The sequence below is a fragment of the Pantherophis guttatus genome, chromosome 1 (genome assembly GCF_059756535.1).
Source record: "Pantherophis guttatus breed Tessera chromosome 1, ASM5975653v1, whole genome shotgun sequence".
Classification (NCBI taxonomy): domain Eukaryota; kingdom Metazoa; phylum Chordata; class Lepidosauria; order Squamata; family Colubridae; genus Pantherophis; species Pantherophis guttatus.
In genome coordinates this window covers 169,296,350-169,323,389 of record NC_142063.1, presented here as the reverse complement: position 1 = coordinate 169,323,389, position 27,040 = coordinate 169,296,350, and the positions used below count along the sequence as shown (strand labels likewise).

General features: G+C 34.8%; 1 protein-coding gene across 12 annotated transcripts in view; it reads left to right on the top strand.

Moving 5' to 3' along the window:
- ALS2 (alsin Rho guanine nucleotide exchange factor ALS2) overlaps positions 1-26,690 on the top strand; it is a 61,907-nt gene extending 35,217 nt beyond the window's left edge. For all 12 annotated transcript variants that reach the window (XM_087885116.1, XM_087885112.1, XM_087885082.1 and 9 more), the window contains 14 exons: positions 156-320; positions 758-869; positions 11,838-11,915; positions 12,008-12,141; positions 13,324-13,491; positions 14,670-14,787; positions 15,478-15,635; positions 15,783-15,905; positions 16,745-16,921; positions 17,526-17,571; positions 18,780-18,841; positions 22,517-22,666; positions 23,532-23,628; positions 25,588-26,690. In XM_087885116.1, coding sequence (XP_087741242.1) covers positions 156-320; positions 758-869; positions 11,838-11,915; positions 12,008-12,141; positions 13,324-13,491; positions 14,670-14,787; positions 15,478-15,635; positions 15,783-15,905; positions 16,745-16,921; positions 17,526-17,571; positions 18,780-18,841; positions 22,517-22,666; positions 23,532-23,628; positions 25,588-25,626 — 1,627 coding nt within the window. In that variant the 3' untranslated portion in view covers positions 25,627-26,690. The remainder of the gene's footprint in view (positions 1-155; positions 321-757; positions 870-11,837; positions 11,916-12,007; positions 12,142-13,323; positions 13,492-14,669; positions 14,788-15,477; positions 15,636-15,782; positions 15,906-16,744; positions 16,922-17,525; positions 17,572-18,779; positions 18,842-22,516; positions 22,667-23,531; positions 23,629-25,587) is intronic.
- Positions 26,691-27,040: the final 350 nt, after the last annotated feature.

Genomic DNA, 27,040 nt, shown 5'->3' with positions numbered 1-27,040 from the left:
ATCTAAGTTTCCACATTCCTATCAAAATGGTATTGCCCACATAATAGTCATTCATCTCTCTTGGTTAGAGAGAGAGAAAAAAATTATGATGGAGAAATATCTTGGAGCAAAATCCTCAGCTTCTTTGTAGTAAGGTGAACTTATTTTTCCTCTAGGTATGCAACTGGGGAGGTTTACGAAGGAAGCTTCCAGGATAATATGCGTCATGGCCATGGCCTTCTTCGCAGTGGGAAACTGACTTCTTCTTCACCTAGCATGTTCATTGGCCAATGGGTGATGGATAAGAAGGCTGGATATGGAGTATTTGATGATATTACAAGGTAAATAGATCTGAACATTTGAATTACTTCATTAATAATATAGTGCTACTATACTGTATCAGGAAAAAGAATTGCTAAGAAATGTTTATTTTTAAGCAGAGAACCTAAATAATCCTCGAAATGAGATATACAGTAATACTAGTTCTAATTCGTTGAAATAAAATTTCAGTGGCATGATTACTTTTAGCGTCCATTAGACACCTAATCACCAGTCTTGCATTTAAGAGTGAGAAGTTCACAAAAGTCTGTGCCTGCTAGTACAAGTTTTTTAAATCTGAAAGGATGGTAATAGATTTTTGATGTGATCTTAGTAGTTGTTGAAACAATTGCTCAACTATAATAAACTGTTATTTAAATTAGAATGTCACCTAATCCAATTGACCTCATTTCTCATTTTTTCAGATTTTAGAGACAGTAATATGTTTCTGTATCTTTAGGGGAGAAAAATACATGGGGATGTGGCAAGATGATTTTTGCCAAGGCAATGGTGTTGTGGTCACACAGTTTGGATTGTATTATGAAGGATCCTTTAACAACAATAAAATGATGGTGAGTTTCATATAAATAAATGTTGTATAATGGGGAAACATTTTTACCTATGCCCAGTTTTGCTTTGCCCTTTAAAAGACAATATATGTATATATGATGATCTTATTGCACTTATTTTTTAAAGGTAGTAGTATTTTAGTTTGAAGACATATTTCTAATCAGCAGTGTTCCTGAATAGTTCTACTTTAAAGTAAAAAATTGTTTCCATATGCTACAGTGAAACTTTTGTCTTTCAAATGACCCAGGTTATGTACAGGTGAAAGATTTTATCTGTTCATTTGAATTTATAAGATCTACCAGTTGTTCTGCTGGAGTTTTCAATACTGTTAAGAGGCTCTTTTCTCTGCAGAAAGTTAATTGAATACATTGATTTATTTTTGTTTTTTTTAATATTTTTTTATTATTAAAATATAAACAAAGATATAAAGACAATACAAAGACAAACAAAAACCCACCACCTACAAACCCACCTAACATTCTACATATACGTTTTTGTCATCAACAGACTATATGTTGTTGAGCTTATATATTTTAATAGGAAGTAATTATTAAGTATCTAATTCCAACATTATAAATTTACACTACAAATTTACTTTTCTTATGAGTTCATCTCCTTATGTAAGTCTTTACCTTAATTTCTATCCTCTACATTATTGCTGATTTTCCTTTCCAGCCATTGATACCATTGGTGCCATACAAGATAGTATTCACTTTCTTCCTTTTCCTGGAGTTCCAGCGTCAATCTGTCCATTTCAGCACACTCTGTTATCTTTGCGATAATTTTGTCTTGGGATGGGAGTTGGTCTAATTTCCAATTTTGGGCGAACAGTAGTCTTGCTGCTGTCAAGATATGTATGATGAGATATTTCGTTTCCTTAAGATATTGTGCTGTTATCATGCCAAATAAAAAGAATTCTGGACTGTTTTCTATTTGAATGTTCGTTATTTCTTCAATAATATTTTTTATATCTTGCCAATACTGTTGGGCTTTCCTACATTTCCACCAAGTGTGGTAATATGTCCCCTTTTTTGTTTTACATTTCCAACACAATGCCGGAGTATTTGGGTGTATTTTGGCAAGTCGGGCTGGTGGTAGGTGCCATCTATAAAACATTTTAATGAGGTTCTCCTTGTAAGATGTGGCTCTTGTCATTTTAATGTTCTGCTTCCATAATTTCTCCCAATCTGCCAATTGAATATTATGTCCTATGTCCCTGGCCCACATTATCATGTTATGTTTAACTGTTTCTTCTATTAATTTGTCTCTCAAAAGATAGTTATATGTTTTGGTAATCATTTTCTGGTCTGCTCCTAATAGAATTCTGTCCAGTTCGTTCAGATCTTTTGCAATTCCGTATTTTATTTTATCCGCATTATATCTTGAATGTATTTGAGTATAGTGCCACCAATCAATATTTATATCGCCATTTTGGAGTTGATGTCTTGGAGTAAGTTCTCCTTCATGATTCAGTAAATCTTGGTATCGCATCATCTTTCCTATTTCAAGGGTATTTGGAAATATCAATGCCTCCATCGGGGACCACCATTTTGGTATTTTAGTATAATAAGTTTTCTTGATTCCCTGCCAAATCTTGAAGAGTGAGGCCCGAATTATGTGTCTTTGGAAGTACATGTGTTGTTTGTCTGGTCCATCCCATAGGAAGGCGTGCCATCCTCGTATGAGATCAAAGCCTTCTAGATATAAAGTTCTTTTGTCATCTAATCTCATCCATTCTTTGATCCAGGTCAATCCGGCTGCTTTATAATATAGCTCTCAGTCTGGTACTGCGAGGCCTCCTTTGTCTCGTGTGTCTTGTAGTGCTTTAATCTTAATTCTAGCCTTCTTTCCCTGCCATATGTAAGTCATTGTAATTTTGTTAGATTTTTGAAGAAATCCCTTCCTGGATGTAATGGTATTACCTGGTATAGATATAGTACTCTCGGTAATATATTCATTTTAATTGAACTGATTCTGCCCATCAATGACAATTGTAGCCCATTCCAGATTTCCAGGTCTTTTTTAATTTCTTTTAGTAATTTCGTGTAATTATCTTCTTTGATCGTGGTTGCTTTTCCTGTCAGCCAAATACCTAAATATTTTATCTTCTTTACTATTTGGATTCCTAATTCTTCTTCTAATTCCAATCTCTGTGTCTGGGTCATATTTTTCGTCATTATTTTTGTTTTTTGTTTGTTTATTTTGAGGCCCGCAACTTCCCCGTATTCTTCTATCATCGACATCAGTCTGGGTCCAGATCATCTTGGGTTTTCCAAGTTGAAAATTATGTCGTCTGCAAAGGCGAGCAATTTGTACTCTGTCCGGATCTTGAGTCCTTTGATTTCTTCCTCGTTCCTTATTTCATTTAATAATACCTCCAATGCTATTATAAATATTAGCGGTGGCATGGGACATCCTTGTCGTACTCCTTTCTGAATATCAAAAATTTGTGTCATGTCACCGTTTATTGAGATTTTTGCTGTTTGTTGGGAATAAATTTTTTTAATCAGGTTATGAAATTTCTCTCCACAGTTCATTAGTTCAAGTTGTTTTATGAAAAAAGACCAATTTAAGTTGTCGAAGGCCTTCTGGGCATCAAGGGAGATTATGGCCATTTCTTTATCTATCTTCTGATCATAGTATTCCAGAATATTTATAATCATTCTCAAATTATTCTTGATTTGTCTTTTAGGTATGAAACCGTTTTGGTCTGGGTGTATATAGTTATGTATTATTGCTTTGAGTCTCTGTGCTAGTATTGACATGAATAGCTTATAGTCCACGTTGAGTAATGAAATTGGTCTGTAGTTTTTAATTTGCGTCGGATCTGAGTCTTCTTTGTGTATTAATGTAATAATAGTTTCTGTCCAGGATTTTGGAATTTCAGCTATCAATAATGCTTCGTTGAAAACTTGTAACAGTATTTGGTCTATAGAGGAATTCCATCAGTAGGAATTCCATCCAATCCTGGAGTCTTATTGTTCTTTTGTTTTTTGCGAGCTTCCATTAGTTCCAGCATTGTTATGGGCCGGTTTAACATCTCTCTGTGGTCTTCTGTGAAGTTCGTGAGATTGGTTTTATGGAGGTATTTTTTGATTTGATCTTCCGGGACATCTTCCTGGCGATAAAGTTTTTGAAAGAATTTTTTAGCTATGATTTTCTTCTCCAAATGTGTGTGGTAAAGAGTTCCTGATTCGTCTTGGAGTTGGTGTATAATGTTGCAATATTTTCAGGATCAGACTCAATAATAATAATAAGAGTTAGAAGTTTAAATATATTTCTCTTTAATTATAACAGGCATTCTATATTCACTGAATATTCACAGATAGAAGCAAATAAAATGGTGAAGGTGGCTCCTTATATATACAAAGGGTGGAGCCAAGAGTGGGAGTGGTGAATTATGAATACATTAAGAGTCAAAGAATAAGTTAACCCCTGATATCCCATATATACATTATTTACACATTAGAGAATAAGGCATTTACATCTGACAAATCCCCCTCTAAATGCCGGTTCGCTATACAACACCAATTACATTCAGATTCAGGACAATATAAGACATACAATTTAGAAGTTAAATATTTGTGCTGTTTAGAAGGTAAAGGCTTCGTCAATATGTCAGCTAATTGTTCAGATGTATCACAATGTACTGCTTTGATAAATCCATCTTGAGACAATTGTCTCACATGCTTAAATTTTATATCTATATGCCTGGATCTTTGTCCAATGGCATCGGATCTAGATATTTCAATGGCTGCTTTATTGTCTTCATGCATAACAAAAGGCAAAGCAGGTTTTTTCCAAACATCTGAAATTAAATCATTAAACCATACAAGGTTATTTGCAGCTTTGGATAAACAAACATATTCCGCTTCTGTGGTTGAAGTGGCTACCAGTTCTTGTTTACCAGTGTACCAGTAAACTGGACAATCATTTAATAGAAAAATATAACCAGAAGTACTTTTTCTGCATGATATATCTCCAGCCCAATCCGCATCTGCGTAACATGTGAGCTTTGGTTCTTTATTATCACTAGGTTCTAATACTAGGCAAAAGTCTAATGTACTTTTCAGATATCTTAAAATTCTTTTGACAGCTTCCCAGTGATACATTGTTGGTTTGCTAACGTGCCTTGATAATAAATTGAGTGGTAATGCAATATCTGGCCTAGTCCAATTAGATATATAAAGAAGTGAACCTATGACTGATCTATAAAATGTATTATCCTTGAATTCAGGGGAAGATTCATCAGTATTTCTAAGGAAATCAGTTTGCATAGGAGTGTCACAGGGTTTAGCATTGTTTAAATTGCATTTGTTTAGAAGTTCAATAATTTTATCTTTCTGAGTAAGTTTGAATCCCCTTCTAGTTTTGTTAATTTGTACACCAAGGTATTTGTTTACTTTACCTAGAGATTTCAACGAGAAATGTTCATTTAGCTTGTTTACAAAGATTTCTCTTCTCTCTTTGTGTTTTCCTATATATAAAATATCATCTACATAAATCAATACAAATTCAATATAATCATCACTCTTTTTGACAAAGAAACAGTTATCAGCAGTGGTAGCGTTGAAATCCATGGTCTTAAGTACTTTTACCAAGCAATCGTACCATCTTTTGCCAGATTGCTTTAATCCGTATAAACTCTTGTTCAATAGCCAAATTTCATTTTTATTACTGTATTGACTGTGAGGTGCTCTTACATATATTTCCTTATCTAGTTTTGCGTGTAGATACGCAGTCTGTATGTCATATTGAAACACATCAAGATTGAGTGCAGATGCTACTACTAGAGCTGTTTTAACACTCTCTGTTCTTACTGTGGGGGAGTACGTGTCAGTATAGTCCTCCGGATATTTTTGAGCATAACCTTGTGCAACCAATCTAGCTTTGTATAGAGTATTGCCTCCTTCTAGGTTCTTAATTTTATAAATCCACCTGGTACCAATAATTGTTTTATCTTTAGGTGCAATCGCAGGTGTGAATACATTTAATCCTTGCAAACTTTCCATCTCTTTTTTCATAGCTAGTTCCCATTTTTCCTTTTCTTCACGAGGGAGTTTTAATACTTCCTCATATGTATTAGGTGTTATTTGTTCACCATCCATATGCATTATGTAATCTCTGTATTTATTTGGTATTTGATTTCTGTTGTTCCTAATAGCTCTTTCAGGTTTGCTATGGTTGTCATGCAAATATCTTGCTTCCTTTTTTGTTAATGTGTCTGTCTTTATTTTGTGTTGACTATTTGTCCATGTTTTGGTTTTGTTTTTATTTTTGTTGATATTTTGATTTTCTATTGTCCCTTCCTCACGAGATTTTGTATCTTTGCATTTATTTGGAAATATTTCATTAAGATGTAATTTAGACCAGTTGGCCTGTTCATGGAACACAGCTGTTCTGGAAACTATAAATTTGTTATTATTATCAATGAATCTGTACCCTTTGGTGCCAGTTTCATATCCCATAAATCTTAATCTTCTGGATACGTTTTCTCCCTTTCTTCTCAACTGTTTAGGTATGTGTACGTCTGCAGTGACCCCAAATATGTGCATGTGTGCTAATTTTGGTTTCCTATTATACATCACCTCATATGGTGTCTTATTCACAATACTGGACCAGGTTCTATTTTGAGTGTAATTTGAATAATGTAAGGCTTCTGACCAAAATTGTTTGCCTAAACCAGCATCCTCTAATGTGCACCTAATCATGGTTTGTAATGTGGAATTCTTTCTCTCTGCAATCCCGTTCTGGAACGCAGAAAATGGACTAGACGTGTAATGTAGCATTCCTCTATCCTTTAACCATTGGGAGAATTCTTTAGACATGAATTCACATCCCCTATCTGTCATAATTTGTTTTATTCTGATATTATGTTGTGTTTCTATGCGTTTGTAAAATTCCTTAAATTTCTGAAAGGTTTCATCCTTGTGTTTTAATGTGTAAACAAAACCATAGCGACTGTAATCGTCTACTATTGTTAGGAAGTAACGTTTTCTATAAGTGATTGATGGAGTTAATGGGCCAACTAAGTCCATGTGTACTAAGTCAAAAATTTTGTTAGTTGATCTGGTGGATTTTTTTGGCCTGGGACTAGTTTTTAGTTTAGTAGATTTACATACTGAGCATTCCAAATAATTTTCACAATTTTTTATTTTGACACCTTCTGCGTGTTCAGTCATTTTTTGTACTACAGGAAAACTTGCATGTCCTAACTTCCTATGTAAGATGTGAGCACACTCATCATGAATTGGTTTACCTATTTTTGGTTTCTTCTCATTGTGTGTATCTGCGTGATCATGAGATATTTTACATTCATCATTGTCACTGTTACTAATATTTTCATCATCTGCCTCAATACAATCTTCCACATTTGAATCAATGTTATGTAACCATCTTTCTTTTGTTATCAGATAGGGTAGGCCTCCTTTAATCATCACAGTGCCTACATTTGTTTTATTCTTCTCTAAAGTTGCTTTTCCCTTTGAGAAAACTATATTGATGTCAGAATCTCTGCTTAGTTTTATGGCACTTAGTATGTTATGAGGTATTTCTGGTATTAACAATACCCCCTCTATTTTTCCTAGACCAGGCAAGGTCACATTCCCTCTGCCTAATACTTGAACCTTTTCTTGATTAGCTACCTTTATTACAAACTTATCTTCTGTAAATGAAGACAATATATTTTTGTTATTAGTGGTGTGATTAGTTGCCCCAGAATCAATAAGCCAATTATTGTTCTCATTTTGTTGCGTTTTAGTGCTGTCTTGTTTATTTAGTCCATTCAGTGAACCAGATTTTCTCTCTTTTGAATTTTCTCTGCCCCCTCTACTTTCTCTGTAATTTGGTGGGCTTCTATATTTATGTCTATCTGTGGAAGACTGTCTATAATTGTATTTATTCCTATATTCTGACCTATGTCTTTCCTTTGAAATTTTGGGACAATCTCTTCTATTGTGTTCCCTGGACCCACAATTGTGGCATTTAAAAGTTTCATTATATTTTTCTTGGAAAGCTACCTTCCTAAAAGATTTGTGTTCTGTGTGATTGCTAGAACGATTTTTTCTTGAATTGTCTTCTGCTATCAATTTGTTAGATAGACTTTCTATGGTTAAATATCCTAGATTGATGGTGTCTAAGTGTGACATAAAACTATCCCATGATGAATCAAGTGAATTGATAATAACACTTTTCATTGTTTGATCTGAAATCACTTCCCCCCTCAAATGCAGCTCAGCTCTTATTTTGTTTAAAGATATTAAATGCTCACTTATGGAAACCCCTGGTTTTACTCTGGAAGAAAAGAAGTCCTTAGACATTCTTGTGGTGGTAGCTACACTATCGCTGTGAAACAAATTAAACATGCATTGAATTATTTCTGAAACAGTTAGATTTGGTTTGATGCTATGATACATTGCAGGAGACACGCTAGATATTATTAAGAAAAATGCTCTATGGTGTAAACAATCTATTTTTAAAGTCCAAGGTCTTGGGGGACTAGTGATAAAAAATAGTAAATTTTCTTTCATAAAGACAACCTGAAGCTGTTGATACCATTCTTGCAAATTAATGCCATCAACCCTAAGTTTTGGAAAGTCACTGGGTAAGTTTCCCACATTATTTTGTCCATTACTTACAACCTGAGGTAGTCCGTGGTCTCGCAAGTGTAGGAAATTACAAAACGGCATGGGGATGCTCGCAACGAGTCTGCGCGGTTCTCTGGCCAGTTCAAGTCTTTCCGGACCGTCTACGTAGTTTCGCACATGCGCGTTGTTCATTTCTTCTTTGGCGTCGTCGTGGAAGGTTCTCTCCATTGTAGCTCGCTCGCTCCGCTCCTCTTCAGACGAGTCGGTCTCTGGCTCGGTCTTAGGAGTTCTGATGGCGGCGACTGCTCTTCTCTTTCTTTTGGGTGCGTTGGCACTTGCTTCGGTCTGCGGTGTAGGGCGGAATCGACATGGCTCTCTGGGCTCGGGCGTCGTCGCTCTCGAAGTCAGGATGGGAGCGTGCAGGTCTTGAGGTATCGGCTTGTTCGCTTGCTTCTTCGTTGGCGCTTTGGAAATTTTTAATTTTGGCCCAAATGCAGCAAAAAGCGTCTTCATTGCTGACTTTACTTGAGATTTTGTTAAATCGTCTTCACTTTCTGATTCTGGCTCTTCCGAAGAGTTTGAATCCTCCTTTTCACTTTCGTTGTCTGATAACGTCTTTCGCGCCAGAAATTTTGAACTGAGCATTTTGATTGGCTCTGCTTCGTTCACTTTGGAGGCTTGTTGAAACCAAGATGGCTGCCATTCAAAATTTCGCGCGGGATCACATTTTTTCTTTTTCATAACGGCTTTCTCTGTAGTCATATTACTCACAGTTTTTTGGTCTTTGGGTTTCTCTTTAGCGATGTTTTTCCCTCTCGCTGCTCCGCTGTTCTTCAGCATTTCTTGGAGGTTCGCGATGAGGCTTTCATCATTCTTCTGGCTTTTTAATAGCTTCAATATTTCTGACCTGAGTTCGTTATTTTCTATTTCGATTTCCTCCTGGTCATCATTTTCATTTATTAATTCTCCTTCTTCAGTGGTGTATTCTTCGGATTCTCTCGAAATCGTGTTTGTGGATTTGTTGATTGTTTCTTGTTCAGTTTCTATTTCTTTGCTGTAGGCCCTGGTGTTGGGCCTATCTTTCTTAGACATTTTTAGGTATTTATTGAGTCAATTAACCATCCTCTGCTACCAGCTTGTTGCAATATTTTCAGGATCAGACTCAATAATAATAATAAGAGTTAGAAGTTTAAATATATTTCTCTTTAATTATAACAGGCATTCTATATTCACTGAATATTCACAGATAGAAGCAAATAAAATGGTGAAGGTGGCTCCTTATATATACAAAGGGTGGAGCCAAGAGTGGGAGTGGTGAATTATGAATACATTAAGAGTCAAAGAATAAGTTAACCCCTGATATCCCATATATACATTATTTACACATTAGAGAATAAGGCATTTACATCTGACATATAATTCTTTTTTCTGTTTGCTTTTTTAGCTTATATGCTAACCAGCGTCCAGTTTTGTTAGCGTGTTCAAAATTAATTTGTTTTACCATTCTTATTTTCTGTGCCAATTCAGTTTTTGTGGTTAGGTTCAGTTTGTGTTTGGCCAAATTTAGCTTTTGTAGCACAATCATGTTGTTGGGCTGTTGTTGTAATTTAATTTCCTCTGTCTTAATATCTTCCAATAATTCATTTCTGATTCTTTGTTTCTCTTTTTTCCTTCTTGCCACATATGCAATAGTTAGGCCTCTAATAAAGGCTTTCGTGGTATCCCATAGGTTTTGTAACGATGTTGTATCTTTTGTATTAATTTTTAGAAATATCTTGATTTCCTTTTCTATCATTTGCTGATATTCTTTTTCCTTTATTATACTTGTGTCCATTTTCCATCTCTTCTGTTTTCAAAAACCTTTCCAGACTATTTTGATAGGATTGTGATCGGCCCATATACTAGACATAATTTCTACTTCGTGTGTTTCTTTACTTAGTTGGGGTATCATCCAAGCCATATCCAGCCTGGACCACGATTGATGTGGGCCAGAAAAATATGTGTACTGTTTTGTTTTGATATTTAGTTCTCGCCAGGTGTCGTGTAGGCTCATTTCTTGTACTAAATCTTTGAATGTTTGTGGCAATGTCTTCCTTTTATTTTTATTCTTCCTAATACTGTGGTAATCTTCTCGTAAGTTTACTATCGCATTAAAGTTGCTGACAATGCATACATTTTCGTAGTCCAACTCCTTTAGTTTGTCATGTAATTTTTTGTAAAAATCTGATTGGTTTCCATTTGGAGCATAAATAGCTACTAACAATATTGTTTTTATTTCCAATTTTAGTTCTACCATTAGGACTCGGCCTTCTTTATCAGTGTAAATCAGTTTAGATCTTATGTGGTCTCTAATATATGTTACCACTCCCATTTTTTTGCAATCTCCTAAAGATGTGTATATTACTCCTAATTTTTTGTTTTCAAGTAGTTTTTTCTGTTGTTTTCTTATGTGTACTTCTTGTAATGTGATTATGTCTGCCTCTAATTTTTGCAACTTTGTAAACATCTGATGTCTTTTGCTTGGTGAGTTTAAACCATTTATATTTATGGAAATGAGCTTTATTTCTTCTTCCATTTCCGCTAGTGTTTAATTTTCTGTTATTTTGAGTTTTGTTGTGTTTCTTGTAACTCTTTGTGAAATCCCCGCTGTTTCCTCCCTCTCCAGCCTTCCCTTCTTTGGTTCTTTGTCTTCCTTGTTTGTTATTTGTATCTCTTGGTCACTTGGGCTATGTTCTTCTCTACTATCTCTGCTTTCCTGTTCTCCTTCATTTCCTAGATGTTGGTCCACAAAGTCTTGAGCTTTTTCTATTGTATCTATTCTGATTTTCTTTCCTTCCCATGAAATAAGTAGGCCTTCCGGTATGAGCCATCTGAATTTTATCTTAAGTTTATTCAGTTGTCTACTTAAAAAATTGTAGTCTCTTCTCCTGTCTCTGGCTCTTCTCAGTACTTGTTTCAATGTTAGAACTTCCCTCCCTTTGTACATAACTGTCTCCTCTCTCATTCTTCTATATATTTTTTCTCTCATTGTTTTTTTTTTTTGTGAACCTAATATGGACTTCTTTGGGGAGTTTGTTTCTCCTTGCTGAATTGATTTATTTTTGGAACTTTATAAAATGCCATCTGTAAAAACAATAGCCATTTTTTTTATTCAGAGAATTTTAAGTGGAATGTATTACGATGCTGCAAAAACTGTTTATATTAAATGGAATCTAGTGATAATAAATAGCGTACTTAACATACCATTTAACATTTTCTTTAAAAAAATGCTTTTATCTAAAATATCTGAAAAAATAAGATATAAATTTTAAATAATGGACAATGATAATATGAGAATCATTCCAAACATGTCTTGCACTGATTGCAGTACTATATTCTCCATAGGGGACTGGAGTATTGCTTTCTGAAGATGACACTGTATACGAAGGAGAATTTTCAGATAATTGGACTCTTAATGGAAAGGTAATTTGAAACACCTGCTTTTCTTAAGCAGAACAGCTCATTAAAAATAAGTTTATTATACATTTTTTCCTCTTTCCCCTTTTCCTTCTAAGGGAACACTGACTTTGCCAAATGGAGACACTATTGAAGGCACATTCAGTGGTGAATGGGGATCTGGAATAAAGATTACAGGAACCTACTTCAAACCCACTTTATATGATCATGAGAAAGATCGGCCTAAAACACTGTGAGTGAATGGGAGCTAGCTTCTCATCAGATGGTTCTATCATTGTAGGTAATTAACTTGTAATTGAACACTGGCATTAACTCGATGCCAGATGCTTTTCCAATCAAACTAGTTTACTTAATTAACTAAGATGATTGGACCAGAGAATGATGTGGACAATTTGGGACAAGTTCTGAACCTAATGACTTTTGAAAACAGAATAGGACTAAAGAGACTTTTATTAGCTCTATATAGTCTATTATTCAAATTTCCTGTGTGTTTAAAATTTCCAAGATTGTTTTCTGCAAGATCCCTAACTGAAATGTCTCTTAAAGATATTTGAAACTTCTAAATTCCAATAGAAAATATTCTGTAACTGTGCCATGGTAATATCATATAGGGCCCAATGCTGGAGAAATTGCACTGATTAGCATCTGATATGGTACTTGGTGGTTATTGCACCAGTAAGTTTAATAGTAATTTAAAGACATAAGCAGCCTGAGATCTTTATTTAGAGAACTCCTTTGTGGATGTAAGGATGCCTATCTATTCCATGATTCTGAGGAAGTTTCTACTCTTACAGCCTCAGTTTGGTTGCAGCACCAGCAGAATCAAAGCTGCTGTCTTCCCTTTGTGCAAGATTCAGGGAAAAAATGAATTTTCAGGAATGTTAATTCAATGAAATAAAAAATATTCAGCTATCTGTAGTACTCTTGAATCAGATGATTATTTGAAATATTTAGGAAGCCCATTTACATTATGGTTGGCAGGTTTTCAGTAATAATGGAAACTGCTGAAATTTATCCATGAAAACTTACATAACAAAAATTTGGGTTTTTTGCAATATGACTACTCATCTTGAAATGGGGAATTAAATTGTTATGGTTCTTAATAAAAGCTGTATATAGAAAGAGCTTAAACACTTTCATTAGTACCATAGAGCTAGTCAAGCCTCAAACGCTGGGATTGGGGAAGAAGGGATTGGAGTGAGGAAGACTGTCTTGCCTAGTGCAAAATAAGATATGCTGATTCCTTCATTCTTTCTGTGCAAATGTGTTTAAAGGTTTTTAGCGTAGATTGAGAGTTACTTTTGTTATGATATCAAAAAGTCTGCTTTGGGGAGAAACTTTTCAGAAGTGGACTCTTGTTTTGTTTTGTTTTGTTAAACCTGTAGTTACTGTTGTTAAATGTTGTCAAATGTAGGCGGAAGTTAGGAAACCTTGCTGTCCCAGCGGATGAGAAGTGGAGGGCGGTGTTCGAGGACTGCTGGCACCAGCTCGGCTGTGAACAGCCAGGCCAAGGGGATAGGTGGAAAGCTTGGGATAACATTGCTGTTGCCCTGACAACCAATCGAAGGCAACACAAAGACAGGTCAGTAGATGGGGCAGATGTATTTTGTTCAATACAGCAGTTCTAATACAAAGTCCAGTTGCCATTTATTTTCTTGTAAAGATGGAAACACTCTAAAGCAGGGGTGTCAAACTCATGTCGTCACGTGACATATCATGAGTTTTTTTCCCCTTCACTAAACCAGGCATGGGCATGGCCAGCACGTGATGCATCCAGGCCACGGGCCGTGAGTTTGACAGCTCTGCTCTAAAGTGTTAAAAGGGAAGTTAATCTGCAAATACCCTGGAATATAAACAATTTGTATTTATGGATAAGTAACATGAAAAGTGTTTCTTAATCCCTTTTTTAATCCTTAATACAAAATTCCTCAGTGTGACATGTGTCAGGTTTCGATGCTATCTCAAAATAAATGAATTTCCAAACTGCCGATCTTTAAGGAAATTTTCTCTTTATTCGAGCACAGCAATCTGATCCTGACTCTTTCGCGGTCAGTACTGACCTTTGCCCCCCAATCCCTCCCTTTCCGATCCCCAATTCTCTGCTTCTCATTGGCTATCTTCCAAGTCACTTTCCTGATTCTTTCTTCGTCAGATCACAGGAATGTCTTCCCCCTCCCCATCTCCGAGGAGACCGAATCTTAGCAGGCAAAAGTTCAGGCTTCTCCTCCCTTTTCTATGTCAGTGCTGGGACGCTGACAACATGTTCTAAATTCTTTTGATATTGTCAGAGTAAATACGTTAGTGAGAGGCTCTATAGTGGAGCTATTTTTCACATATTTGTTGTTTTCTATTCATAATTACTTACCTACTAAAAGAGTTTTGGGTAAAAAAAAATTTGCCAGTGATACAGGAAAGAAATATAACTTGTGCACTTAAAATCAGTAATAATGGAATTTTAAAAATAATTATCTGTTTGAAGATGTGAAACTGGGATGAATGTGACAAATCTGATTCATGCTGTGAAATTGCAAGACAGTAAGCCAAAATGTTTAACATTAACAGTTGATTATTCTGATGTATTTCTGGTTTCCCCCCACATTTTTAGCTTTAAAGGTTCATAGTTAATTTGTGGAGAGAAAAAAAATCTTCTGTTGAGAAAGAAAAACAGTTTTTAATAACTACAAGTCGAAAAATTGTTGTGTTTATTGGTTCCCAACCCTTTTCTGTATAGGTTCTAACCTTAGCCATCTATTCTTGCAGTCCAGAACTCTTGAGCAGATCACATGCACAAACCTTGGAAAGCTTGGAGTTCATTCCACAACATGTCGGTGCCTTCTCATTGGAAAAATACGACAACATTAAAAAATATCTCATAAAGGTATATGCAAGCCAATATCTATATAATATGCATTTACAGCTTGCTAATGTTAACTAATCTCTTAAGCAGAGTAAAATAAGGGCTGCTATCTGTAATGATATCTATAATATACTTTTCTAATTAACTAATACATAGAAAAAGTTCCCATGATTATTTGGGCTTCCTTGGAAAAGAAGCTTGGTTGCACAGGGATGGACAACGTATGGGGGATGGCAGTTGGGTGGATGACGATATAAAGTGGATGGGATTTGGAATTTTCTTGGGATTTTAGAGTTTTGAGTTTGTACTTCATCATCAACATCCAAGTTAAGGCCACCATTTATCAGCAATTCCAGCCAGAAGAATTGTAGTGATTACAGAAAAAGGTATTAAGGTCCCATCTTTAAGACAGGATATATATAAATAGCAACTTTGAGAATCATATGCTTACTAAAAATGTGAATTTGGATTAAATAATTTTCTAAGAAAACTATTTCTTCCCGAACTCTGCAAGTATTTCATATGAATTTCAGGTAATACTGCACAAATATTAATCCTGAACTTAGGATCTATTTGTGTGAGATACACAGCTCATACTTTTTAGGTTTTAATTTATTTATAATTACATTATTTAAAATATTTTACATTTGGGCCCTTTAGTTCTGCTGTTTTATGTAGCTTTCTGGTTTTTTTCATCTCCATCTTTTTAAGGCATGTGATACTCCTCTGCACCCTTTGGGAAAACTTGTTGAAACCCTGGTAGCTGTATACCGCATGACGTATGTGGGAGTAGGAGCCAATCGACGACTTTTGAAGGAGGCAGTGAAGGAAATTAAATCCTATTTGAAACGCATCTTCCAGTTGATCAGGTAAGAAGACGCTGCTACTAAGCAACTTTGGAATTGTTGATTCATTTTGCAGAAAGAGTAGATGAAGAAAATTTTGTTTCAAAATTTATTGATACTTTTCAATTAGACTACACATTTTGATGGTAATGCCTTTATATTACTTTTAAGATTCCTGTTCCCTGATCTTCCTGAAGAGGGCAGTGTAATTCCCTCACTGATGACTGAGATGAAAGGAACCAGGTCTTTCTGTACTGGAAAAAAGGACTCCGAACCTGACTCTCCAGAGCCTGGGTAATTTGATCACAAGAAAGCACTAAGGTTTTTGGGAAATAAATCTAGGAAACAAGAGCTAGCATTAAATCTGATCAAAAGAAGCTTCAGGCTTCATTTTCTTTTTCTTTCAATTGGAATATAGGTGATATCATTTAGCATACTATACCTTTTTTTTTAATCCTTCATTTAATCCAAACAAAAAGCTAAATACAAATGTATAATGCTAAAACATTATTATAGATTGAATGCTGTGAATTTCAGCTATTTAATGTTTATGTTTAAGGGGGTTCTATTTCAAATGGAGAAGTTCTGATTCAGTAGATTTTTCAATATTTTACCCTTTTTGATGACATGCCAGGTTACCTAACTAATGAATAGACTGAGATTGATTTGCCTCTGCTACTCTTTCTTATACTGCTTCAAGGCAGGAGTATTAACCACAGCGGTATAATCTTCTTTATTTCTGCCAGAGGAGCCCTTTTGCTGGCCACTGGTTAATAGCATGCATCATGCCCTCAATGCATAGAAATCTTTATACTTTTGGCTCGTTCTATATAGTTTAAATGTTAAAGAATTTCTGTGCTGGAATGTCTTGCAGTGTGTGGAAATATTCAAATTTTTCAGGAATAACTAAGAAAAAGGATTTAAGAAGTAATTGTTCTTGGTTGAAAGAGAATTGAAGTAGGTAGGAGAAAGTGAAATTCAGATCTTCCATTCCCTTTTGCTTCTTCATGTTTTCTTGATTAAAAAAATATTAGTTGGTCTGAATCAAATCAATTCCACTAATGTTCATAGAACACCAGTTCCTCAAAATAATACCCCAAATGTTTTGTTTTCCTGTTTTTTATGTGTTTAAGCTATGTGGTTACAAGCTCTGGCTTATTACTTCCTGTGCTGCTCCCACGACTTTACCCTCCTCTATTTATGCTGTATGCCTTGGACAATGAACGAGAGGAAGATGTTTACTGGGAATGTGTTCTGCGTTTGAACAAACAGCCAGACAAAGCACTATTGAGCTTTTTGGGAGTACAAACGTAAGCATGCTTCCACATGTTGAAAAAAAGTTGAAAGCTAATTTTTGTTGTGAGATGTATGTTTTCATTATTGCTTTAAGCAGGAGAAAAAATATTTAATTCCCTTTTTGTCCCTTCCAAATTATCTTAGTTAAGTTTTACTTAACTAAGCACCTTCAATCCTGAAAGGATTCCTAGTAGGAAACAAATAATTATCATGATCTTAAGAAATTCCTGTATGTCATATTGATTATTTGAATTTCTTGGCATTCAAATAGGCTTACTTTGAGTAGCAAAAGAAACTTCGAAACTTCGTAAACTTCCACTGTCAGAAATATCTAGATAATATAATGTGGTCTAATCTAAAAGTGCTTAAAATTTTATATCCACTAATGTAAATCCACTATATATTGTCTTTCATTGGATTCTCTTTAAAGTGAGAAGAATATTTATGTACCCAGAAATTGGACTTCAGTGATAATTAGGGCTTTATTGATCTGGGAGATCTTTGTATCTGTAAATAAGGGACAAACCACTAATGGTTTGGACTCATTTTCTGAATGACTCATTCTATATTTACAAATCTTTCTTCTATGACATATTTATTTTATGGTACTACTTACAGGAAATTTTGGCCAACAACAGCATCTCCCCTTGGTGAAAATAAAAAGGTATGTGTTTACAGGAATTTTACTTGTACAATTTATGTTTGTTGTTCCTCTGAATTTTTATCCTGGTTGAAAGAGAATTGGAGAATATACTGTCAGTATCTTTCAGTTAATATTTAAAGTATCAAATCATGTATCTTTTTTACACTTAGTAGTTCTTCTACAACATTTAAGTCTTCCAGAAACAATTCATATTTCCTGTTGCAACAACATTGTAATATTTACAGGAAATGTTTCTCACTTACATATTTTCTATCACTATTAAATAATTTTTAGATTTTTAATTTCTTAGAATATTTAATTATTTTGGCAGCGAGTTTACTATTCCCAAGATGTTCAGATTCTCTGTTGGTTGATGGATGTTTTCTTTTAGAAACTGTATTTTGTGATTTTTATTAAGTACGAATATCCTATGAATGATGTGACAGTGAGATGTCATTTTTGCGTCATGCCTTGTAACAGTTATGTTAAACCAGCAGCTAAATAATATTTAGGTCAAAATCATATGTTTTTTATGAAATGAACATATTAGGTGTGGAGTCCTTGGTGCTTTCTGAGCTTGGTTGTTTTCTAGTAGACGTTTCCTTACCCAAATTAAGTAACATTGTCAGTGCTAGTAAGGCTTGCTCTCAGTTTATATTTTAGTGGCTTCCCCTGACAGTATTGATGGGGGTGGTCTTAGAGGTTTTTTGATTGGGCTGTTTATTGTTGACTTCTTTGGCAGTTCCTTGATTGGTATATTGTTTACTTGATTTTTGATCCGATGCAGTACATCTATTGTGGAAATCATTGTGTTGCTTTGTTTCCATTTGGAAACCACCATATGATATTTTTTGTTTGGAATTGAAAGAAATGAAAGAAATCACCTGATTCTTAGACTTATTTATAATGATAGAAGTACTAGTTGCTACGGTTTATTCTAATTCAAAGGGTCATTAACTTTTAGGCTTTTATCTATACCAAACAAAGTTGGAAGTTACTTTTCTATGGCTTTTTTACATTTTGGTCTGCATTTCCTAGTTTTGCTTTTTTCCACACCGATCCCTCCTTTATTTAACTCTCTTTTCTTTGCTTTTTTGCATTTCATATTTTTCTGATATTTAATAAAGTTTGGGGGGGGTGTAAATCAATATGCTAAATTATTTATTCCAGTCCAGTTTAATCTTAAGGCGAAAGCTAGCCATAATTATATTTTTTATTCTTATGCCTAGGTATTGCCAAATACAAAAGATGCCTGTTTTGCTTCTGCTGTGGAATGCCTACAACAGATCAGGTAATTTCAAAATTAGCATACTTACCTTCCCACCTTTCATTGGGAAATAGGTTGACTTGTCTTGTGATTAATGTTTTTGTGTCATATACTCAAGCTGTCTCATTCACAGTTTTAATAAATTTATCTCACACTGTTTCATCACTTACACATTTTTGTTTTGATAACAAAATAAATAAGGATTTGAGGAACTTTGAGTTAATTGTTTAATATAGAAAAAATATATAGACTAAACAGAGTTTGCCACATTATCTTTTTTAAAAAAATAATTTTATGACAGACAGACAGACAGACAGACAGACAGACAGATAGATAGATAGATAGATAGACTTCCAGCCTTCATCACAAGAAGAATAAACAATTTTAGTAACTTTTCACCTCCTCTTAATTTACAACAAATGATGTCACCCCTCTTGTCTATAAATCAATCCAAAAACATAATCATTTCAATCCTGGTCTCAGCAAAAGTTATTAAGGGTGCCAGAAATAACACACATATTTTAATCTTGATTAAATAAATCAACTTTATATGCCTTCCTTTAATTAATATTGTTATAAGTAATCTTTAATCCATTCAAATAATGTCATAAAGGGGGCTGCGGTGGCTCACGTGGTAAGATGCTGGGCCTGCGTATCTCTGAGGTCAGTGGCTCGATTCCTGTGAGCGAATAAACCGTGTAGGGACAAGAAAGGAGCCTCTCCCGGTTGCCTACCAGCATTTAGGCATCCCACGGGTAAAGATAATACCGCCCAAAAAAAATTCCTTTCACAGGGGCAGTCAGCCACCTCAGTGATCCCTGTCTAACACATGCCTAATTCTAATTCTTTTTAACTTTTAATCTTTAATTTTTAATTCTTGAGGTTTAAAAATGGGTTTTTAATTAGTTACAGGCCAAATATATTGTTTAATATATATTTTAAATTGTTATTAAATTTTCTATTTGTGTGTTCTTATTCTGGCTGTACACCACCCTGAGTCCTTCGGGAGAAGGGTGGTATATAAATTCAAATAAATAAATAAAATAAAATAAAATACACTTTTTAAAAAAATGTCATAGAACATCTCTTTTTTGCCCTTTCTCACAAGATTCATCCAAGCTTTAATCAACCTCTTTTGTCAATCTGGTGTAAAAGAATTATCCAGGCCATTCTCTTGGTTTATTATTTGTAATTCCCTTTTGATTTTTAAAGCATTAATCAATTATTTTTGTATGTCCAATGAGTCATCTTTCCATGTCATTCCTGTAGCTGTCATTTATAAATCTACTTTTAATGTCAACTCTGTCTTGTCAGATAAAACGTATTCCTATTCTGCCATTTTTTCCAAAACAAATTTTGGGCACAGTCTATCCATAGAACAAACATTTTTAAAAAATATTTTTTATTAAAGTTTACAATTACAAAGGTAAAAAAACTAATACAAACTAAGAAAAATATAAAAAGTAAAAGAAAATTGTAAAGAAAAAGAAAAATAATAAAGAAAAGAGATATATAAACAAATTACTTATCCCTTCATCAAGATACGTACCAATAATTTTAATAGGTTATTTTCTTTTCTGGTATTAACAACAAAAAAACCATTCATTCTGTATCTTATTCCTTATCTATAAATAAGTGTTAACATCTTTTCACTCAATCCTAACCAGCAGAAGTCCATTAAGAATTGCCAGAAATAGCAGCATATATATTTTAACCTCAATAAATAAGCCAACTTTATACCTTTTGCTTTCATTTTTCCATATTGTTCATGTAATGTGTCATTTTTAATTGCACATTCACAGCAGCTTCTTCAATATCTGTGTTGTCCTATTCTACCACCTCTTTTAAATCCATTTTTATGATAGCAGTAAGTCTGAAAAGTAATTTCTGTGTGCATTGTTCCCAAATATCCTGAATTTTTCCAGTTAGAATATTCTTATGATAGCAGACCATCTTAAATCTAATTCCATCCTAAATATCCTTGAATTCTTCCAAAATTAGAGTATTCTATATTAGTGGGTCTCTTCTTCTTTAATTATTAGAATAGTTAAATATCTCAAGATATTGAGGCTCAAGCTCAACCCCTCCAAGACCGAGTGGCTGGGGCTCCCGGCGTCCCACTATAGTCAGTTGGCACCGTCACTGACTATCGAGGGCGAGTCATTGGCCCCCACGGAGAGGGCTCGCAACTTGGGCGTCCTCCTGGATACATGGCTGTCTTTAGAAGAACATGTGACAGCTGTGGCCAGGGGGGCTTTTCATCAGGTCCGCCTGATTCGCCAGTTGCGTCCCTTTCTGGATCGGGACTCATGCCCTTGTCACTTTCCGCCTGGACTACTGTAATGCTCTGTACATGGGGCTCCCCTTGAAGAGCACCCGGAGGCTCCAACTGGTCCAGAATGCGGCTGCACGGGTGATTGTGGGAGCGACATGGCACTCCCATGTAACACCTCTCCTGCGCGAGCTGCACTGGCTCCCGGTAGTCTTCCGGGTACACTTCAAGGTATTGGTTACCATCTTTGGAGCGCTCCATGGCCTAGGGCTTGAGTATCTATGAGACTGCCTTCTGCCACCGGTAGCCTCCCACCGGCCAGTACTTTCCCACAGAGAGGGGCTCCTCAGGGTGCCATCGGTCAAACAATGTCAGTTGGCGGCCCCCAGGGGGAGAGCCTTCTCTGTGGGGGCACCTGCCCTTTGGAACGAACTGCCCCCGGAGATACGAAGGATCCCGGATCTACGCACCTTCCGCCATGCCCTCAAAACTTTTCTATTCCAGCAAGCCGGGCTGGCGTAGCTCTTTTAATTGTTTTTAATTTGTTTTTTTAAAAAGGGTTTTTTTTAATCAATATGGGCCAAATTTGTTTAATATACTTTTAAATTGTTTTAAATTTTATATTTTTATGTTTTTATTTTTGGCTGTATACCGCCCTGAGTCCTTCGGGAGAAGGACAGTATATAAATTTAAATAATGAATAAATAAATAAAATAAATCTATGGAGATTCATAGTGATCCAGGTCATAGTTGTCCCAAAGGTCCTTTTACAAGAGGCAACTGCACTTTCTTGGTTTTTTTGAAGACATTTTGCTTCTCATCCAAGAAGCTTCTTCAGCTCTGACTGGATGGTGGGGAATGGAAGGACTTACACTCCTTGCAGACAGCTGGTCATTTGCATTATTTTGAATTACTAAAGTTATTACTGTAGTTATTTCCTCTTCCCTGTAATGTCCAACTTTCAATGTTCCCTGTCATCATGTTTCTTTTTCTAATCACAAAAAGATTTCTGACATTTAGTTTTAAAATCAAAAAGATATACTGTCTTTTTATAAAATTTTAAAAATCTTAGACTGATTCTTGTAACTAAAATTATACTTCTAATCCAACTGGTGCCTTAGTCCTTTTATAACTTTCCAAAACTCAATGTTCTAACCATTCTTTTGCTATTTATTCCAAAATAAGAATGTTTAAGTCCTAAAACTTCTTTCAAGAAGAAGGAAACTCACCCGGTACAAATGAAACTTTCTTTTCTGAAGGCCTTTTTCCTCTCAATACATCTAGAACTTGGGATCTTTCTTGAATTTCATTGATATTGTAGTCCCTCATATGTCTGAAATAATCAGAGGAGAGGTTCAATTTAATATTGAGAGATTGAACAAAACTCTCATTTTTGCACTCAACACTCAAAATAATCTTCCTAATAGCACAACGTTTACACCTACTGACAAGTTGAAGGTGATCCAGCAGACATTTGAGGAGATCTCACAGAGTGTTCTTGAGTCTCTTCATGAAGATTTCCTTTGGTCCATGGATGATTTGTTTCCCGTTTTTCTGTATGTGGTGCTACGAGCCCGGTAGGTAAAATTCTGAACCAAATTCTTTAATTATAGCTATAATTATTCCATCACTCATCTAACTGATACAAGCCATGGGACCCAATTGTGTTTTACTAATTAATTCTGATCTGTTGGAATTCTCTAGCATAACATATTTTAATTGATCCTCTTCTGAATGGACTAGTTTGAAAATATAACTCTTATTTAAATATGGTAATTGTATTTTCTAAAAAGAAGTCATAGGATTCTCTGGCACTGAAACTATACAATGAAACTTAAAGCTGAATCATTTCTTTCTAGAAGAAATGTGCTGCTTTTCCCACACATAGAATAAAACATAGTTATTATTGAACACCTGTGATAATCTTCCAGCAGAAGTCAGTTTCAGTGAAAGACTCTTAGGCTAAAAAAAATGCAATTATTTTAAAATTGATTAGGAAGAAATAGAATCACAATAAATAACTTTATGTGATTATAATATTGATGTTTAGATATTCATGGGAGTTAGTCCTGAAAATTTGCTTTGTGGTTGATTCCACAAGAGATGTACAATAATATATTTGCATAAAACGAAAGGAATAAAATGTGCAATGGTGTGCAAATATTTTGAATTTGAAACATTTTGGGTTAAAATGGGCCATTTCACATTCCAAGCATCCCATTTTGAGCTGAGAATTGTTTCAAACTTACTGAAAGTTCAAAACAACATTCTGGAATAGGTAAAACAGTGTTGGAAAATTGCCTATAAAATCAGTATAACACATTTCAAACTCAAAACATCCATTTTCAGCTCTCTCCTTTATTTGTCACACTCACAGTTTGCATTTGCATTTGCTGATTGATAAATGCCAATTAGTATAACTATTTTTCCTTTTTGTGACAGGATAAGAAATTTGGGGTCTGAAGTGCACTTGATTGAGGACCTCATGGATCCGTATCTCCAACATGGGGAGCAAGGCATTATGTTCACTACTCTGAAGGCATGTCTTAATTGTGTTCATTATTCAAAGTAATCTTGAAATGTCCTCTGCATCATTTTCTTTTGATATTATAAGAATCATATTTAGTTGGTACTAAATTCACTAATTTGACCTGGATCAAATATAGACAAAAAATTTTCATGTCCAATTATTCTTTGCCTGTCTTGGCTCATTGCTACTAACAAGAAAAGAATAGCTGGTTATAATTATTATTATTGTTATTTTAAAGAGGTCTCTTTGAAATATCAGTAACTGGCTAATCCTAACTGAATGTTACAGAGCCTTGGTAGTACAATGGTTTAAAGCACCCTGTTATTAACACAGCTGCCTGCAATTACTGCAGGTTCGAATCTTACCAGGCTCAAGGTTGACTCAGCCATCCTTTCTAAGGTAGGTTAAATGAGGACCCAGTTTGTGGGGGCAATAAGCTGACTTTGTATAAAATATACAAAAGTATGAAGGCTATTGCTTAATGCATTGTAAGCCGCCCTGAGTCTCCAGAGAAAGGCGGCATATAAATCAAATTTTTTAAAAAAAATGTAACCTGAATAATTACCTTGATGAAGAAATGTTACTAGCTACGGTAGTAATATTTACTTCCTGATAAAAATGGATCTGAAAGTATTTCCTGACAAACTCTTGTATGCATCTGGATAAAGTTTATTCTCTAAATTACTTCGGTCTGGCTTTATTTCTTTTTTTTCTTTTAAGAAATGGCCATGGCAATAAGCTTTGCCTAAGAAGATAGCAGAAAGTGCACCCAGATCATTCACTTCTTAGATCATTCACTTGGCAGTCTCACAGTAGACTGGCTAAATTGTAGATTATGCCTTACGCAGAGCCCTTATTAGGGCATTCCTTGGAGGGGGTGGTATTATCTTATCCTCTCTTGTTAACATCTACCTGAAACCACATCAAAGATGAGGGCTGAGTTGCTATCACTCACCTTCCCTTCTCTTTTTCATTTAGCTCATTTGAAGGAAGTACATATCCTGAATAAGTACTTGAGCATTATAATGAATTGGATGAAGGCCAAGAAAGAATTTAGTGCAGATTAGGCATCTGCTGGTACATGGGAAGGTTATCTATCCAGGTTATGATGTTCAATCTCTGTTGGAGAGGGTTAGTTTATTAAATATCAGACTCCTAATTGAATGGTGCTCCTGGACTCATTATTGTCACTGGAGTCATCGGTGGCCTCACTGATATCTTTTTATCAGTTTGGTTGCTATTTCACCTGAAATCCACTGTACAGGAATAGTTCTGCAGATAAACACACACATACATGTACACACATATACACATGCTACTTTGGTGATAATTAGATTACTGCAGTGTATTGGATATGAGGTAGTCTTTGAAGTCTGCTTCAAAATGTCAGTTAATCCAAAATAGAATACATTAATTGGAAGTTAAATTATTAATAGGACAATTATATAATGTTAGCGTTTTATCAACTATGCTGGGTCCCATGTGATACTATATTTTAAGTCCTGACCAGCATAAAGCTTGAATATCTGCATATAAGGGAGCTATTTTTTTAATTTAAAAGAACAAATGTATTCTGTTAGAGGACCTTTTCTAAGAACTTTGCATGATCTTTAGAGGGTAAATAAAAAGTAGAGCCCCCCATGCCCATTTTAATTGTTGGACCTCTCTGAGTCCTTCCTTTATGCCAGGCATGCGTGACTGCTACTATATACTCCTTTTAATAGTAAGTTAAGTTATTCCTTTCCCACTGAATAGTTTTGGGTTTGGGTTTGTCTACTTGTATTTAGATGCCTAAAGATGTTTTGAGGAATCTCCTTTTGTTTTGTTTTCTATTAGTTTTATTTAGCATTTTATTTGATTTTATTTTTATTGTTTTATAATTTTATACTCCTCTTACTGTTGGCAAATTAAAGTATGTTTAATGAATCAGATGCATTTGCTTATTATTTTTCAAAATTTTATTTTTAGGCATGCTACTACCAGATTCAGCATGAAAAGCTTACCTAACACATTTGCCTTATGTGGAAGACTTGCCTGAATTTTTATTCATTCTCCCTGAAATACTTAAAATGAAAACAGAGTCGTCATTCTGTGGATGTAATTTCTAAAGCTTTAAAGTCAGAAAAAAAGCAAATATGTCAGATCAAAGAAAAAGAGATAAGATTCGGAAAGCGATTATTTTTTGAAGAAAACATTAGACTTGCATAGATCTCAAGAAAGAAAAAGATCATCCAGGAACATGCTGCTTTTGATACAGAAGAAGTTTAAAATGTTGTGATTTTGAAGGATTGAAATGCACTATGGAACTACTGTATTATTTTTAAATGAAGCTGCCTAGGTTTGTGTGTCACTGGGGAAAAAAAGTTGACACAAAAATAACTTACTAAAAAAATAGTTTGTGAAAAAAATCCTCTCTGTAAAGTTATAAATAGAAATACAAGTGCTTGCGTGAAATCAAGATCTGTTGGATTTATTAATTCCAAAGTGTTAAATATGTGGGAGCTGATATTTGTTTACTTTTTTGGAGGGAGGTGTTAAGGGGAATTTAGTATTTAACATCAAGGAACATTGGTTATTGCAAATGTCAGCACTAAATTTAATATTAAAAATGTTTACAGAACTCTTATTTCTTCTAACCCTTGATGAACAAAAGTTTATAAGCTACAGTTGAAATGGTTTACTTGACAATGGTGGACTTCATGTTACAGAATGATAAAACTGCAATCTTATTAAAGATGTGCGCTCAGGATTGAAGTATTATCATTATGCGATTTTGAACTGCTATATCTGCAATGCCATTTGACAGAAGGAAACCTTATTACCAGCAACTCTATGTCATTGTTCTTGTTACTTTTTATTTGCCTTGTATAGGTAGCTCTCGTTCTGGATAAAACAGGTGCTGTTCTTTGCTATAACTCCCCTGGTTAAATTCAGTTAATAATATTCAATACAAATAACCTCTGGACATCAGAATCATGCTTGTGTGTTAACTTCTTTTATTAAAAATACATTTTCGTTGAACTGTAATTATAAATGAAGCAATTTTCATAATAAAAATACTAATTCTGTCATTCTTTTGTTGTAATATATAAATTGCTTTTTGGAAATGTTTTATTATCATTTCAACGTGAGTTTTCTTGCATTAACAGCATAGTTTGCTCTCCATTCGCTAAAGTAAATAAAATCAGTCCTAAAGGATTGTTTTCTGTTTTTAGGCTCTTTGGGCTGTAAAGCTACTGTTTTCAGGAGCAGTGGGATGCCTACAAAGGAACACAACCTATTTTGGTTCATCCCCATGATAGGATCTCCTCAAGCCTCAAAAAGTGTCTGCCAGTTGCCCGTTACATTATAGCACTATCAAATATACTGTCAACTTTAAGAATCAATATATGTAGCCACTGACCACAAACCCTTTGAGCCA